Below are 19,197 nucleotides of genomic sequence, written 5' to 3'. Positions count from 1 at the left end.
GTGTTCATTACTGTAATATCCAAATGCTCTACAAATATTCATTAAATTCTTTTTGTGGCTCTTTTCCTTGTAATATACTTTCTGCGGTGGTGAAACAGCCCAGAAAGGGACTAAGGCAATATGAAAATTATGTGAGTATTTTCTACTAATTTTGGATGTCCAACTTGAAAAGTCCAGGGCCTGCCTTTCAGGACTTTAACATTTGCAGTATGTAGTGGTTTATTTGGACAGCAATAGGCACTAACTTCTGTGTCACAGAAGACAAGGAGACACCACGGAAAGCTGAAGAGAGATCCTCCAGGGTCTTATTCAACTACTTTCATCATATGACCACCCTGTGACCACTGCCCTTACTCAGCACATGGAAACCTGAACAGGCTTGTGTGCACCACTCTTCTCTGCTGTCATCCATGCAGGACAAAGAAGGCTGCTGAACCAGCTTTTAATCCATGCCATGTTTGCACTCTGCTGTGAGTAAAGAATAGTGCAGAAACAGGGGCAGAAGTTTACCAAGGGAGCCACCAGCAAGTCCTCTCTATGCTGACAGGAAGGCTCTAAGCACTTTTGGGTTTTCCCAAAATATTAAAAATAGAGAACGCAGCTGTCAAATTTTAATAATATGTTCAGTTACTACTATAAAATATAATTTTATTTTCAAAGCTGTGGTTATTTTGAAGCAAAGTTTTCTTAGATAACAAAAAAGCACATACTTTTAATGCACCAATCTTCCCTACTAAATATCAAGCCCTTTCTCCAACGTACACAAACAAAAAATTTCTTGTATTGTTCTGAGCCACATTTTTTGTTTCCAGACAGAGGAAGAGACACCCTGTGCCTCATCAGTGCCTGGTATCAATCCTGGGATCAATCCTGGAAAATTCACACCCAATCAGGTAAAGCCAGGAAAAGTTAAAAGCAAATAAACAAGCTCTTCTGATAGAAAATATTAGATTGTTTTAATTATAAGACTAATGAAGTAATAGCATTGATTCAAGAGCTGATTTTTCAAAAAATTAGGAAATATCACTGCATAGATGAAAGCCTTCCAGACGTAACATACCTAAAAAAAAATGTGCTTTACAAATGATGAGGTGTATGAATGAAGGATAGAGTGGGAGATGAGCGCTGGCTGATTCAATTTTTCCCTGTATAGTCTACAATGAACCTGATGACAGTTTCCAGGGGAAACAAACAACCAAACAAAACAAAACAAAAAATCAACAAAAAACTCACACAAAACAAAAACAACAGCAAAACAAAAAAAAAAAAAAACCCAAAAACATATGAGATAGAACCAATCAAATCCAGAAAAATCTTTAGTCTGGTAAACCATAAAGATGAACACTTGCCAGCAAGATTCCTTTCAAGAGCATTTTCAAAAACACAGACCTTTCCATAAATGGCCTAAGAATCTAAACAGTTGAAATTCAGGGATCTCTATAGGGCTTGCAGACTTTAATTGGGCAGAATCCAGAAAACCTAAGATTGGTTTTCAGGCAGAGCTCTTCCTCATTACTTTTCTACAGACATGCCTGGGATAATTTTTAATTCTGTCATTTACTACCAGATACTGAAGGGTACATGGGAGGACAACATTTAAGAGGAAGGAATCTAAAGCTAATGGTAAAGGAAGTCATAGGACATTAAGGGAGGAAGGAAGAAAACTGGACAGTAAAAACTCAAAGCTGAGAGGACCAAATTAGCAAGTGGATGGATAGAGGGAAGAAAGTCAGAGTTAGCAGACAATAATGAAAAAAGAAAGACATAGCTGAGGACTGCATTCAGTGCCCAAGGGCTGTAGCCTGCTGCTGAGCTGCTGCACTGCTCAATAAATGCTGGTTTTCATCTTACCCTGTTCCCACAGGGAGCCTGGCCTTTGGCAGACATTTCAGTCCTACTTGGGAAAACAATTTTACAGAATATCCCTTGAAACAATTTCACAGACTAACTCTCTACTGTGAGGATTGCTCTACACAGATTTTTTTCTCTGTCACTTTCTTAGTTCATCATACCACTCATTTTTGTACTTGCCAAAATAATGATTTGACATTAGTTTTCATCAGATATTTATTGTCTAGGAGTCATTGCTTTAAACCTCATTCACCAAAGTACCATCAGCAAAAACCGCATCAGGAGAGGTTGTGCAAAAACATTTCTATAACAACACCCTTCTCTGTCTACATAAGTAAATCATCTCAGATCTTAACACATTGCAGAGAGTACCTGACTTAGAGTTGAATAAAAAAAATGTAAACTGTTTATATACAGTGATACAGCACAATTCTGATTACTTATTTACCACAATAAGAATCTAATTCCCTCCAAGTGAAACCAGAAATTCAGGTTTTCAGGAACAGTTATGTCAAGCATCACACTTAGCCTTTGGCAACTACAATGAATTTGCTTCATATGGAAAGAACTGAGTCATGCATATTGCTCAGAACCCTGTTGCTGAATAACTTGTCACAAACTAAAATGAAGACTATCTTGTGTGCATTGTGTGTGGGACTTGGAGCTTCTGAGTCTTTTCACAGTGGATGGAATAAGTTTGTTTTCTTTCCACAGAGGAAAACACAGAACATGTGAATAGACGTATATAAAATAGTTGTATAAAAAAAGGGCTCATTTCTGCACCATGTAAGCAGCAGGGATCTATCAAAGCAACTGAGCAACACTAGTTTATGTTTTTAAAAGTCTGTCTGTATGTTTGAAAGTGACTGTCTGTCGTAACACGCACTAAGTTTTGCTGTATTTTCCACACTTTGAGATCAACATTGCGATTTTTCTTTGAATAACCATTACAGTGTGAAATACAGTTTTGGAAAATAACAGATCCCATTTTGCTCTTGGCTTTTGGATAACATTTTCATAGTGTTCTTGTCAGCAGATATAGCTGACTGATTGGTGTTTTTCCAGAAACACTAAATTTATGTTAGACTTGAGAGATTTTTATTGGTGACATGGCAGAATATAAGAGGCAATATGAGAAGAGGCATAGAAGCAAAAAGGAAAAGAGAATTAAATTATACTTCTCGATCTATTTTCTAAACAAAATATTATAGTTGAATTTGAGAAAGTACTCCATTTGAATATTTTTAAAATGTAAATATTTTTTTGTTCTATTTTCAAACAGAAGTTCCAACAAAATATAACAATTTTTTTTTCCTTTTAATTCTGTTCAGAAGTGATTAGGTTATCTGAACACAAGACAAAACCAAGCAATATTCTTTACATTATTTCAGGGTATACTTTGATTTCATACAAAGCTAAAATGAAGGATTCTTGAGGAACCTCTCTGCTTCTTTCTTCCAGGAGAAAGGAGACATTTTTCCTTTCTCTCGTCCTATACTTATTTGATAATGAATATGTACACTAGAACACAAGTGATATGTTCATCCACATAAAAGGGGACCTTTAGCTAAAACAAGGCAATTTAAACCTATGTTTCTAATATATTATAGTCACTATCTTGCTGGAATTTACAATGTGCATAGATGCTTAAATACTGTAATATGGAAGGCATAGGACTTAATAAACAGAGGTAATATTTTGGGGACAGAATGTCTCTGAGCCTACCACCAAAATTAGGCATTACTTTTGCTATCATTTCTTTGTAGCAAGATGGAAATTTGCAGGTTATTGCCAGAAAAAAAAAAAAAGTCTTTATAATTCTAGACTGAAGGAGGAGATTCACCACATTTTCATTGTGTAGTGTATGGTTGTGTTCAAAGGGGTCCCAAGGTGAGGTGAGAGATGAGAATCTTGACTACATGTTTCAGAAGGCTGACTTATTATATTATGATATTATATTATATTAAAATGTTACACTAAAACTATACTGAAAAGAATAGAGAAAAAGGATCCATCAGAAGGCTGGAAAGGAAAGGAATGATAATAAAATCTTGTGACTGCTCACAGCCTCGACACAGGTGGTTGTCATTGGTCATCAAGTAAAAACAATTTCACATGCTGGGTAAACAATTCTCCAAATCACTATCCCAAGCAGCAAGACATGGAGAAGCTGAAGCTTTCCAGCTTCTCAGGAGAAAAGATCCTAGCAAATGGATTTTTCATAAAATATGTCCGTGACAGTAGTGTCTTTAAAAACAGATGGTTTCAATTTACTAATCACTGACAACTGGACTGTAATACTGAACACTAGCTTACTCCACACAATCCCAATGGCTGCAAACATAAAACTCTCACCTACCCTGGCAGACTGACCTTATGTGTATCTGAGACACAAAAGGAGCCCCAGGCTTCACTAACAAATCACTGGGGCAGAGATGAAGAAACAGCAGGAGATTACTTTCTCATGTGAAGAGGGCAACAGATATGTCAAAAAGGACTCTGAGCCTCTAAAGTCTGTTTTGGTCCTAGAAATATCTTTGTTTTGTGTTATGCCACTGTTTTCAGCATAACAAATAAAGAGCTGTGCCCCAAATAAAGGACTCTAAATAGAGCACCCTAAATAAAGGGCCTGTCAGGGCTTCACCGGCTTTTACAGTAAAGTAACTGTGTGGGATTGTTTAGAAGAGGGAAAATTCAATAGCAAGCAAATTGGTTTAAGCCCATCACAATGGCAGGCATTTCCTCTTCCAGTCTAAAGCAAATTTACTATCTTGCAAACATAAACACTAAGATTACTTGTGCATTAGTCTAAAAATCTGTGGCACATTGTGTGTAAACCTTTCTGACAAGGACATGGTGGGCCATGACCGTACTGTCACCTGTTGTAAGGGATTACAAATAATACTACACTCATTTTTCAGTAGCTGATAATGGCAGCTGATCACGCTGCAAACATGGAAATTGATTTGCTCTGAGTCTGCTGCAGGATGACAAACCATTGCACCTTTGGTCACTCTTGCACTCAGTAATGACTGGAAGTGACTCTTTCTCCTGCAGGAATAGTTTTATGAGGCCAAGGGCATGAGCTATGTAATTTAGCATAGCTCACCCAATACTGGGTTCACTGCACAACAGGAAACAAATCACAATCTGATAGCATTAATTTCTGGAAATATCCACAAATTCATCTCATTTTGTGAGTCCCTGTTTAGATATTGTGTAATTACTTTTAACATTTGTATTCATTCTCCACAATATTAGTCATCTGCATGCTGTATTATTTAATCTGCTCTGAAGTTCTTCTATATGAGAAAACAAACAGTAGGTGAAAGTGATATCATATTGCTTTTTGTGATGTTTTAGTTACACAAGTCCCATTTAAGAGATTAAATTCAATTGTACACGTTTATTCTATGTTGTAGTTTTGCACCTGAATAAGAGTTCCATTGCACTTAAATCTTGTTCTGAAACTACTTGCATTTGGAGTCAATGAAAGGCTACCACTGTCTTTAACACCCATTACTTTAGGATTTGGAGTGTGAAATACAGCCATATAATCACCTCTTTAAAAAAAAATAAAGAAACCCAAACTTAAAATACATTCTTGAGATCCTATTTCTGCTGCATAGAGTCTTTCAAATTAAAAAGTAAAATCTAACATCAATGTTAGTAGTACTTGTACACATTTCTACTTTTACACTGATATAATATACTGTAAAAGTAGCAATAACTCTGCTGTTCATAACCGAGGAACAAAGTGGAAATCTTGAGGTAGCCTTAATGTTAACAGTACAGAGAACACAAATAATATGAATTGATTTAACACCATGGGAAACTCAAATAGACAAGAAAATTTTCAATCATACATTCACTTAAACCATTACAGCTTCCAAAAGCATTCAATTGATTTTCTTGAGAAAATCTTTCCAGAGAAATTATTTTCTTTTCTCACAGAGAAACTCAGTACAGAAATAATACAGAAACCCTGAGAAACAAATAGCCCTCATGCCTGCCCAAGACACTGGTGGCAGAGCAGATATCTTCATCTGTACTGTGTAGAGCTCTCTCTTGGACATTCAGTTGGGTTCACACTTCGGACTATTGCAAGAAGTCTGGTAGACTTGTGTCCTCAGCCAGGTCAGCTTTCAGGGGAGGACAGCCAAGACACTCTGTCCCCAGAGGGACTTATAAAGAAACTGTGCAGTCTGGCATCCTCAGGTGACTCTAAGTCAAAGGACAGGTTTTTTCATGGGGGGACAAATTACTTAAATAAAGGGTCTCCCACCTTTCAAACTAACCTTTTCAGGGTGACAGATGTGAAGGGTGACACAATAAAGATACCTTTGACTTCCACAAGTAAAGCTGGAGCACATCGAACTCCATATCAGTGTATGTATTATCAGACCAAGACCCTCACACAGATTTCTTTTGCAAGACATTGCCACACCATGTAAGAGTTATGTCAGCATCACAGGAAGTTTCTGGGTGATTTTTCAAGTACTTTAGCTCTGCAATAACAAGATCTCATTTTCTCTTTTCTTTCCTTGCACATATTCAGAAAACTAATCATTATCTTATTATAATCAAGTTATTATTCTGGAATAACATCCTGAACCCCCAGGTTTACATCCTTACCAGTTGCATAGTCCGAGTTTGCCTGTCATTTCCTGGTAGCTCATCAGCTGGTGTGACTGACTTTATGTCTGCTTATTGTCTTTGTTAACATTAACTTGCCAGTTTTGCTGTCTGTTTGTCTCCCTCCTCTTCCTTGTTGGCAAGGTCCTCAGATAATCCTAAAAAGAAATATTCCCACACTCCACATACCCTTCTCTGTCAGTGCAACTGAGCAGCTCCTCTTCATCACCACCACCTCGTGTGCCTCTTAGGTTTGTCTGAATGTTCTTGTGTATGGCTCCCTTCACTACACACCCTTAGAGGAGCAAAGGCTCCTTCCATGTTCCTTTACAGAGACTGAGAAGATCAGTAATTTCAAAAGGAAAACTAGGTTAGTGAGTTCTCAACATTTCTGAAATTCATGGTATATATTCATTCCCACATGTGAGTCTTAGATTTCTTTTTTTCTCTTCTTTTGCAGTTTTTTTCTCTTCTTTTGCAGAGGTTTAAGAAGCTGTGCTGCAAAAGTTTTTATGGTATAAATACAGGGAAAAATGTTAATTAAGCAAGGAATATATCTAATTTAGTGAGAAAAAGCTAAGGAAAAATTCTTACTGACATTACTGCGGATAAATTTATAAGGTTAATTATTACAGAGTACACTGCACAGACGTAGTAGAATGTCAGTTACTGAAATCCTTTATGGAGCTATCATGTATCACTTAAATCACTGATTTGTTTCTCCAGTTTTTATTGATCAAGATTAGTGTACCAGCATGGAAAAAGAAATATGTATTTCTATATGGTTTAAATGATAGAGAAAACTGCAAAGATGTAAATTTCCATTCTAATTTCTTATAACACTCATGGCTTTCTTTAAACAGATATGAGTTGAAAACCTGAATGTCAACATTTAAGAAAATTCTGATGAAGGACAAACTTCTTATGTAAAGAAGTTTAATCACTTATTTTTAAAGATTTAACACAAGAAGGGTTTTCAAATATATCCTATATAGTATTGTTTAAAAATAACTGAAAATTTATTTTTCTTCTTACACAGAGTAGTCAATATGTAATAATATTTTGTCCTTTTTAAACAATATTATTCAATAAATTATGTTCTTTCTCTACTATGCATACCTTGCTTGAAAAAGAACAAAACATTTTACTACAGAAAAGCATCTGAGTCTGATGAATCATATTTTCTCCACTAATCTCTTTTTAAATTAAAGTGCAGGTAAATTTTGTGTCATCTAAACTATGCTGCTGGAAGGTCACTCAGTATCAAGATCTTTGAAATGTCTGCTATAGTCTCATGTTAAAACATAATGTCTTTAGGATAATAGCAGGACATATTCTGGGTTTAGCACTGCATCTTTGGTAGGGAGCAAAATAATTGATGGATAAATCTGTGAGGCTAAAGTCATTGATGACTGCAGCACTGGGTTGACTTAGAGGCATTAGTGTGGATGGGGGAGATAGGTGAGATCTGTAAAGGACCAGTCCCTGAATGTCACAGGGACCTGTGCAGTGCTACCATTTCCTATTGTGCCTATTTTCAGCATGCCTTTTTTTGTGTCACTCATGAGTAAGCAATCAACAATCTAGGAAAAAAAAAAAAGCCAAACTCTTGTTTAGAAATATAAAATGTTCCGCAGAGATGAGAGGGTTTTTTGTGAGGTTGTTTTTTGTCCTAATGGCTTGGTGGTTGCCCACCAACAGAAATAAAGAGTTGTGCAGTGTCAACACCTATGGTTTTGCTAAGCAGACTTGACAATAGTTCTGTAATTAGATGTGGCAGTGATGTACCCTTGACTTTGCTTATACAACAGTTACAGCCTGCGGTGAAGTACAAAGGTAAGAGACCAAAGAAAGTAGATGGGCTTGTGCACTTTTCAGAAAATCCTTTCTGAAAGCAATGGGGCTAGAGAGAGCCATTGGTTTAACTTTGTAGGGTATCTCTTATGTTTTTATGTCTTAATCTCTCCAGTACAGATGGAATCTTACACAAAGAAAGTCTTCTATAACCAACAGTGCTTTTCACATGTAACAAAATAATTCTTCACAGAGATACCTGACCTAGTTTGTTTAAAATGAGCCCAGCTTTGGGATTTCTTAGCCTGGCTGAACTGTTGGTTACCATTTCTCAGTTCTAAACCTGCTCAGAGATCACTCAGCTCTGCACAGCTCTGTTTTGTCCTGGGCAGAGAGCCATCAAAGACAGCTTTTGAAGAAACACTGTACAATACCTGGAAAATGTTTTTGCCAACAACATTACTCAAACACAACTAGTCTATGCTAGCATGCACAATGTTTATTCCTACTGAGTCAGAAAAAAATCCCCACCAAACAGGACTATCAAGTTGTTATGACCAGTATGTGGCCTTTTTTTTCCTTTTTTCTCTAAGAGGCACTGTAAAGGCCACCAAACCTTAGGGAAAGCTAACCAGCTGTGTTTGCAGGATGTGTTTTAAGGACATTTTTTTTTGGTGTCCACATGATTCATTGTCATATTCTTCATAATAGGGTAATGAAAACTAGTAGCTAGTGATTATAATATATAATACACTAATTTTGAATAAAGACAGGGTAGAATAAAACTTCCTAAGTTCTCAGAATTTGAATAGACACATATATTTAGGAAACCACATTGCCAGAAAACGAGTGACCTTAACTAGACAAGTTTTCATGAACTGAACTGCTCATGTACAATGCCATAACTCTTTCCACTTTTCTGAGCAGAGACACATTTTCTGAACGTGGATATGCACATGGATGTATAAATAGTACTGGCACATGAAAAAATGTGTCATTTTACAATTTAGTAAACCGTTTACCTCTGTGTTCAATATAGTCTTTGAATATTTAAGAAATAAGCAGATTTTAAGTCAAAGTTTGATATGTGCTTGAAGACAAGACTGGAATGCTTAACCACCATTAAAAAAGTTAAATTATTGATTTAATGGTTATTTTGCAGTACTCCATTGTTTAAATTCAAAAAAGGCACTCCCACGTCAAAAACCATGGAAACCATGATCTAGCTTAGCAATACACACCTCATCTCACAGGGCTGTATTGCAAGATCTTAAAAACATCAGTCTTATAAACTTTCTCTATATTGCGTGTACACATGTATGCACACACACAAGAAACCCCCATGGATAAAGTACATCTATTGAAAGAAAAGATGGAATTTCACATATAGGCTTTTCAATGTTTTATACTAAAGGCATATTTTGGTGATAGACACCTTTTCAACAAAAAAAAAAAAATATTAAGAATTAATTTTGTACTTGGCAGGTTCCAAGAATGTGCAAACAAACTACTAGAACTTTGTGCAGTCATTTAGTAATGAACAATTTTTACAAGTTCATTTCAGTACAAGGGTCAGTGGTAATTCTGGCGGTGTCCTCAGGAGTTTGTACTGTGACAGAATAAGGAACTGCAAGAGCAAGAGAGAGGGAGCACACAGAAGCTGCAGTGGATTACATTCAGTTTTCTGAGGTATTCAGTAGAATCCAAGGTTTCACTTTTAAAAAATTCTCTAGACATTTTGACTGTAAATACCACTTTGAAGAAATGACCCACATGAACCAACGAAACCCCAAAAGCCTGACTTCACAGGAAGTCTAAAAATGGTCAGCCCAGTGAAAGCTTTATTGTTCTCATACAGTAACTGAAATTCAGTCAATGTATGAAATAGTTAAAGCTGAGGCAGGTAACAGAAGGTGAAGCAACTATGGAGATTGACAAAAATAACCTACTAGACACTTCTGCTTTCAGACAGTTGTTTATAAAGCTCACTGTGGAATTGACTGGTGAGGTTTCATTGATTAGGTCTGGGGCTCAGTTTCCACCAGCTGGGAAATACCTACATAACATATAAGAGATAAATATTTTCAAAACTGAAAAAAGTTAAAAGTAATTGCAATGATCTTTTTCGACCCAATCTACTAGGAATTTGTACGAATTTGCTTCTCTCAGCACAGCAGTCTTGTGTCAATAATGCTGGCATGAACACATGGAATGAATGATGGCCAATGGCACCCTGGCCTGTATCAGCAATGATGTGGCCAGCAGGACCAGCTCTGTACTCAGCACTGGTAAGTCCTGTGTTCAGTTTTGGACTGTCTCATTACAAGAAGGACACTGAGATCCTGAAGCATGTCCAGAGAAGGGTAGTGGAGCTGGAGAAGGGTCTGGAGCACTAGGAGGAGGAGCAGCTGAGGGAGCTGGGGTTGTTTAGTCTAAAGAAAAAAGGGCTCAGGAGTGATCTCATTGCTCTCTGTAACTACCTGGGGGGAGGTTGTTGTGAGGTGGGAGTCAGTCTCCTCCAGATAAATGACAAGAAGAGAGGAAAAGTTGTGCCAAGGAAAGGGATTGGTTATTTTAAAAAATTTCTTCATGAAAAGGATTGTCAAGCACTGGAACAAGCTTCCTGGAGAACTGGTGGAATCACTATCCCAGAAAGTGCTCAAAAGGCATGTGGATGTGGCTCTTGGGGCCAGTGGCAAACACAGTGGTGCTGGGTTAATGGTTGGACTCTTAGAGGTCTTTTTCGACCTCAGTGATTCTATGATTTTATGCTTGTAAACTGTCTTTCAATAAACAGACAACAGGTCCATCATAATGGCAGGTGAGAGCCCCCTCCAAGAACAATCTGTCTTTCCTCTATCAAAACCAGAATTCATGTCACTCCAAAAGTGAGGTGTTTTCTTTTATTTTGGCTTTATTAACTGTAGAGCTGGGCTGTATTTCTCATCCAGAACAATTTGCACTATGTCACTTTCTTGTTTAGTTTAAACAACTGGCAGTAATAAAACACGAGCAGGTGAATATGTTACTATGGTTCCTGTTTGTAGTGCAGAATAACAGACACAGAAAAAGAGCACTGAGACAGGAAGGTCACACTCTTTGCCAAGAAGATCTCTATTTTAATTCAGATTTTGGTATTTGTCAAGTTGTTCTTTCTGATCATCCTTTGTTGGATGTGCAAATTAAATTATGTGATTCTATCTCCAACATTTTCTGCTTTCCAAGTGTTATATGTGTAAACACAGAAAGAAGATAATTCCAAATTCATGGGATGCAGCAGATACAGCCTCATTCAAACTATCTTAGAAATGAAAAATCTGTCTGGCTCATGGTTTTGACTGCTACCTGTGACACAGAAAGAAGAAAAGCATCAAGTGCTCTCACAGTTTCTAATTTATCATTAGCATAGTTTGTGTCTGCTTTTGGTCAGACATAATATAAAAGAATGTTTTCATGGTACCAGATTTATCTCCTCATGAAGAGAAAGTTCACTATGTGACTATGGTTTGCCAGATTAATGCTTCCACTCCCCAGCTGCCTTGTAGCCCCTACCCCAGGTGAGGCCAGGAGAATACACCTGTCCCCAGAGACACTAAACACAATTCCTTCATGATCTCTCCACCTTACAGGTTGTTTTTGGTATAAGAAGTACAGCAGGTGCTAAAAGAGCTCAGCAATGAGAAGATGCTTTACTGGTAAATACAAAAATGAAAGGCCTTTTTTCCTCAGTCTGTCCAAAACAGACTTCATTGTAGCAGGTGTGCACTTCTTGGATGTATTTCATCTTGTACAGCACATGTTTGGACTGAAATGATGCAGCAGACAGAAGTCAAGCCATGGATTTACCTTTTTTTCCCCTATTCACACAGATTGTTACTAATTTCATCCAAGTCATCCGCCTAGAAAGAGATCACTTAAGCCAAAGGAAGGAAGAAAAATGACATTTTTTCTTAGTAAGAAATCACGCACAAATAAGAAGTGTTTGACTTTTGATATAATTTAGTTCTATTATATAATATAAATATACTAGCAAAATATAAAAAATGTCCCCTTCAATTGTAGCATACAACTTCTACCAACAACCTTTGGTCAAAAGAGAACAACTGAGTAAAGAAATCTCATTCTTTCTTAGTTCTGATAGCCAAGGATACATGAAAATTGCCTTTGTTCTGAATAGTGTTTATTTTTTGTTTTTCCCAGATGAGATATTGCAAATCCTTTCTGCCCTTTCCCCCAAGCATTGATCCGCCTTATCAGCTCTACCTCAGCCATATCGGACAGTCAGAGACACCCGGGAAGAAAAAGGAAGTTATCTAAAGAAGTTTCTTACTTTCCTTCTTGCTTTACTTCATTCTCTTTCTTACCACGGAAAAGTAAAAAAAAAAAAAAACCAAAAACAAAAAAAAAAAAACCCATGCCTTTCTCCCTGATAAAAATTCACACACAGCAAGCAGACAAACTGGTCTGCCGCAGCACTTGTTGAGAACAAGCAATGACCCAGCATTATTCTCTGCCAGAACTGACAACACAGTGCCAGATGGACTATCTGATCTCTAACTGTCTCTATAAGAAAGACCATGTCAATATGTTGATAAAAGAGGGCAAGATAGATTTGCTTGTTAATACCCTTGAAGGTCACAGACAAAACTGAAATGATAAGCAAAAGAAATTTGACTACTCTGCACGCAGCTCTCAAGCATTTATTGGCTAAACTTACTGAGTGGCCCTGTCATCTCTCACTGTAGAACCTTTCATGCCCCTCTATTCCTTTGTTTGAGTGACTTTACAGAGTAACCATGCATGCATATGAATGCAATTTTTAAAATATTTTCTACACAAGCATGTTGAAATCAGCTGCTAAAGAATGTGATCAGTCTGGTTTTCTTTCCAAGCTTCCTAGGAGTCATACCATGAATTAAGTCTGTTTCTCAGAACAGAATAGCCAGTGTTTCTTTATCTAATGAGATGGAGATGCCATCCGGAAATAAAATTCCTGTTGTCTCCGCAGATACACAGAAGCTGGCTGGTGCTACAAAATGTGATTCAATTAAAGAATGTTGATCAACTATGCCTGGCAAATATTGCAAGCATAAAACCACACTGCAAATATATGGTAAATGAGCATTTTGGCAGGTAAACACAAGATTGTGAGTCTTCCATTCTTTGTCAGTTCTGTGCTGGGACCATAAAGGACCCTGCCATACAGGATGCAATGATGCATTAGAAACTTTGCATATTTCCACAAATGTCTATAACATGGCCATGAAAAATTCGCCAACACCAAAGGGAATTAAAATCAAAATAGAGAGATGAGAGAAGATATACTCAGGTTGGGGTAGAGAGAATTATTTAATCTTTACATTTTAATAAAAGAGATACTAGAACAACCTTTTTTCTAATTGCAATCCTTAGGGAAAACAAAGGGTGGCTCTTTAAACCATCATTATTTTTGTTCTTACTGTTTCGCTAGGATAACTGAGGTGTAAACTACAGAGGGTGGGTGAAAGGGAATTCTTGGGAGACATTGTAGCAAGGGATCATCCAATTTGATAAAAAGCAATAAAAATCCTCATTTTGACAATGAATAGCTCAACTGGAAATGCCTAACAAAGCAAAGAAGTATAGCTTTATTTTGGCCATGTTTGAGTTGGGATGACTCTTCAAATGTCCTGCAGAGGTCCCTTCTAACCTCAGTTTGTCTATTGTTATATGTGTGTGGGCTGACAGGCTTGTACACATGTGAAGATCACTAAAGACAAGTGACTTAGAAAGAAATCTGAGAAAAGACAACATGTTTAAGCCACATTAATCTTGCTGTGAAATAAAAAGCCCATTTTGAAGAAATTACTTCATCTGAGAGCTGGAAAAACTCTCCATTGTTTCCTCTCCAGTGTTCTAACAATCTGTAGAGAAAAAATTTTCTTGTAATTGAGTCTTTAGTATAAAGGGAGAAAGGTATATAAAAAAAAAGTAAAAAAATAATAAAATTGATTCAGTAACAAGTAAAAAAACAGAGGTACACAACAATGCACTTTGGCAAACTTAACTCTGTATTTGAAGCTCTAGATAGAGAAAAATAAGGACATTAGGAGCTGAGATGTTTTATAACTGAGAAAAATTACTTTCAAAGTATTAACAGCATGAAGAAATCTAGTGACTTCTAAGAAAACTAGCTCTTGAAAGAGAGCAAAGGCCAACCTGAGCTAAATTACAGCCTAACACCATTTATCTAGTGATTCAGAAAATGCCTTCCCTGCAGATTAATTTCTCCAGTTGGAAGAATTTTTTTGAACACGACCATTGAAAATGTTGTCTGCCTGAATACAGAAATAGAAACAGCTGGACAAACTCTGGAAATTAAGGTCTTCAGGTTAGAGATTAATCTTAGAGTTGCCCTAAAATGCCTCTAGCAAAAATCCTACAGCTGATAAAAGACTGGTATAATCATATCTGAGCCAATTTTCCTAGCCTGTGGCAGTACAGTGGGCAGATCAGGTTGAAGATGATGTTTCAGGTTCAAATGAGATTTAACAGAAAGGCTGCATCACCATCCCTCTAAAGTCAACATTCATTCTGAGACTAATAATGAATGTCGCTTATGGCATTTTTTTACACAGTGATAATTTTTTTTCCAAAATATACCTCCGGAACTGCAGTCAGACCTATTTCAGCAAATGTTGACTCTGACAGAAGTAACTGTGTAGCCCAGTCTGATTCAGACCTTACTCATCATTACTAAGGAGAAAAGTAACTGATTCTGTGTGATTCTTGATCTATTTCAGAATATTTAATAAGATCTGGCACGCTTTGAAGGGGCAGAAGAAAATGGGATGGATAATTAAACTCTGTGAAAATTTAATAACTTCATGTCTCCTCTGTTGTTACATCTGCTTTTGCCCTTTGCAGTACTCGCTGCAGTTAATTTTGTCCTGAGAGCAGAGATTTGCCTCCAGAGAAAATGCACATAGTCTAGAAGGAACCATTTGAAACTTATCTGCTAGGGACTTGCCCATCATTTGGAAGAAGATGAAAAGGTGTAAAGGTAGCTTGCTTTGACTGATTAACTGGTAACTTTGCAACTGGTTAAGCTGAACACTTACTCAGGGCAGGGGTCATATACTCCTACTCTCTGGGTATCGTCTGATACACATTTACTCTTACACAAATAAAATTAATGAACCATCACAGCAGTAAGCAACTTGATCTTCCCAGGTGATTTTTAAACAACTGATTAGTGTATATCACAGAAGGAAATTATTTAAAACAAAATAAAACCCCTCCACACTCTGCCATCAGTAATTTTATCTTCTTGTGCCTACGGTGTCTTTTCCTTGCCCATGCCAACTAGTGCTACCACCTCTACGACCACCAGAGGTTGAGTGTGGGAGGGTAATACCCAGCAAGAGAAAAGGCCATGACCTCCTGTCTCAAACCCATTTAACATAACAGAGAAGAGTTTCATTTCACACAGGGTGGGTTACTCACGGCTCAGCTTCGATGCTCTGGTCAGCAGCTATGTAGTTGGCAGGGATGTAGCCCGTGAGCTTGCGGCCAGGACACACTGACCCCTCTGGCAGGAGAAGCTTGGCATACCACCATCCCTCATGGGATGCATTCAGCACTTCCAACTTATCCCCAGCTCGGAAGCTCAAGTCATCCTCAGTGCGAGCATCATAATCGAACAGTGCCACAAATTTGCAAATGTTTGCTAGCTCCTGGCCAGGCAGTGGAGGTAAAGGTTTCTCTTTTATCTTACTCTCTAAGTCCTTCTGTCCTGCTTGGAGATCAGGTTTTATCACAGCAAGGTTGGCAAAGACCTGGCCTCCTTTGTCTTCCTGCTCACCATTTCTCCCAAATAAGCAGGGAAGGTAAGGCTTCAAACAGGCACAGTGCTTCCGGAAGAAGTTTCCCATCTTGATACTTTGTTGCTTCCTCTGCTTCTGCTTTTCTTTTGCTTTTCCTGGTTGCAACACCCTTAGACCAATCTTTGCACCATCCACATATTAGCTCTTTGTAGACTTCTTCTCCCCCTTCTCCTTTGACATAAAATGAAACGACTCTTGGCACGGCTGAAAGCTCCTCTCTGGGTCCCACGGAGAGCTCATTACAGACGGCTCCCAATTAGGGAGTGAAACCTAAGCACTCAAGTGCCAGCACACGTATGGAGGGAATTTTTCACTTCCTCTTCAGAAAAAGGAAAGCAACACAACAGCTGTGCTGGGCTGAGCTCTGAGAACACCGACAAAGTGTGAGCCTCTTCTGTTACAGCACAACAATAAAGCCAGAACATGTAAATAAGGGAGGCTTTTCAATTCCTTCTGCTCGGGATGGGTGTTTTCTTATCTCAGATGTGGTCTGGTCATATGATCAGTGGTGAATGTCTGTCTTGGCAATGATTAACCAAACTGACCTGCCTGCTTCCTCAGCAATCTGACGTGGACAGCTTGAATGAATATTTCTTTTTGCTTCCCGGTTTGCACTGGTTTCAGTTCGCAGTGGGAAGCCTTTGCTCGCCTGAGACAGGCAGACGCCCTCACCAGGAGTGCACCTGTGGCTCCTGCCCTCACTCACACCCAGGCGCATTCCCTGCCAAGTACCCGCCCCTCAAACAAACTCTATGGCTTTTTTTTCTTTTTTTTCTTTTTTTTTTTTTTTTTTTAGCTGGGTTGGGCACTTTTTACAAGGAAAACCAAATATATACGGCTTCCAGTAATAAAGCAGTATATTTCAAGGCATTCCTTATTCTGCATTTTAAGGAAACCAAGGCACTAGCCAAAAAGCATTTCTCTAGCTGACTGGTTGATTAAATCAACCCTATATAAAAATAATGGCTGTCAGCTTGTAAACAATGACACTGCATTAACCAGTATATTCCCATTTCTAAAGTATCTCTAATCCAGCATACAGACCAAGCCTGGGTGTCTGGATACTGTGTGGCTGTGGCAAAGCAGGCTGAAGGGCTGGCCGTCCTACCACAGTGGTGCAACCCAAGCTTTGTAACTCCTGGAAATCACCACAGCCGGGGGGACACAGAATGATTGGAACAGGAGCAGGAAGCACTGAAAATACAGCGATAGCCTGTTTGCACACAGTGGTGGCATTTCAGTAAGGGACAAACTCTTACAGATCAGAGTCTATTTATTGAGATCAATCAAAACTCACACATGGACTTATAACTTCCTTGTGATTACAAAACCAGAGTCTTTTTTTCCATTTTTTTTTTTGGTCAGGAAGCTGACTTCTGTGGTTTTTATTTTACTAGAAAGAAAACACCTAAATAATAGAAATCAAAGTCACTTGCTTTCATCATGTCTCTCATTCATTTGAGTGAAGAGACCAGTAGCAGAGGCAGTAGGCTACTGACAAACTAAAGACTGTGGGCCGACTAAAAGATATCTCCATTGAAAGTGATAATGTTAGTATCAGGTGCATGTCCACAGAAGAGGAATGGGGAACTGCTTACACACACTTCTGTAATGCTGCAGAAGAAACTAAATAAAGGAGGAAGTACCATACACATAAGTCACCACTAAACCTCATCATCTTTAGGGTCTGATAGAAAAAAAGTTATGCTGATTTGGCAAATTATGATAATCTTATTTCATTTCTGAAGCACCACTGGAGATGATTTTTGTCAGCAATTATTAACCACATAATAGTAAGAACATAGATATCCAAGAGATATTTGCTTTTCCTTGGTGTAAATAACACTATCTAAAGGAAAGAAAAGCCTAGAGAAAGGCTAGGATAGAGAAGCTATCCTTATTAATCTTGTTTAAAGAATTAATTACATTTACTGAAATCAAAGAATATTAGAAACTACTACTAAGTAATCTCACAATTTTCAGTTTGCATATTTGATTGACTTTTCCTGAAATGGTTTTGTTCTGGGAACTTGGGCATTAATTTGACAAAGCTTTGCAAACTAATTTACTGCCCAGAACAGTTTCATCATGACAACAAAGCCATTTGCATCATACAGAATCAAGCTGTACAATGCACAACCATTTTCAGGACCAAGTCCCACCTTTACACTCAGGAACCAATATCCAAACACATTAGAAATCACACTGCATTCACTGAGACCACTCAGATAAGTATTTATAACTGTAGCTACAACAGGGCTTAAGCCTACAAATAGTTGTGTATATGACTACCTTATCTCAAAGAGCTCCAGACATTAAATTAATCTTCTCCCTCAATCTGTGTCCCTGCTTGGCTTTAGCAGAACAGAAAGACTTTTTCTGGAAGTGATCAATAACCATAAATCAGATTCTTGTCATCCTGATCCTCAGGACCAGTTCTATATATTAACCAAGTAGACTTTAACAAATAGCCATTAAAATCATTAATCAGATTTAAAAGACTTCTCAAAAAGAGAGAAGATTGGAGTTGCTGAGAACCACTGAGCAGATTTCCCATCCCATGTGGGACAGGACAGTAAGTGAGCTGTGGTGGCCACACTGCAGCAACTTCTGAAAGGGTCTTTGCTCCCATCCTGGTGACTTTATTGAGGATTCACTGCTTTTTTGAAAACTAAGAATTTCTCTTAATGGTTAAGAGACTATATAATTTTATCACAGGCAAGAAAAGAAAATTAGCATGCAATAAAAATGCTCTTGCTGGTTTTACAGAAAAAAAATAAAATCTGATAAATCCTATAATCCCGATTTTCATATTCACAATTTGGAACAAATGAGGGTAATCATATATATTCAGGGCTTTTCAATATAAACTGCTGTCCAAGTCCTCTGCATTTGTATTACATATAATTTAATAGAATAATCTTTGCATTACCTATTCCTTGGCTAAACTTGTTTCTTTTGCCTTGCTTCCCACTATATTCTCCCTTTTTTTGCAAAATTGGTCCAAAGAGTTCTGCATTGCTCTTTGGCCTTCTGTATCTTTGTTTAATTT

The 19,197-nt window shown here is 37.8% G+C and overlaps 1 protein-coding gene across 2 annotated transcripts in view; it reads right to left on the bottom strand.

The window, feature by feature from the left end:
• FRK (fyn related Src family tyrosine kinase) overlaps positions 1-16,728 on the bottom strand; it is a 48,005-nt gene extending 31,277 nt beyond the window's left edge. The window contains exon 1 of one of the 2 annotated variants that reach the window (XM_039731608.1): positions 15,766-16,728. In XM_039731608.1, the coding sequence (XP_039587542.1) occupies positions 15,766-16,193 (428 nt within the window). In that variant the 5' untranslated portion in view covers positions 16,194-16,728. The remainder of the gene's footprint in view (positions 1-15,765) is intronic. The other variant, XM_039731607.1, reaches the window with a different exon arrangement.
• Positions 16,729-19,197: the final 2,469 nt, after the last annotated feature.

Source organism: Passer montanus, unplaced genomic scaffold (assembly GCF_014805655.1).
Source record: "Passer montanus isolate IOZ18808 unplaced genomic scaffold, ASM1480565v1 scaffold79, whole genome shotgun sequence".
Classification (NCBI taxonomy): Eukaryota; Metazoa; Chordata; class Aves; order Passeriformes; family Passeridae; genus Passer; species Passer montanus.
The sequence above is the reverse complement of the archived record's forward strand: the minus strand, read 5'-3'. Positions and strand labels throughout refer to the sequence as shown.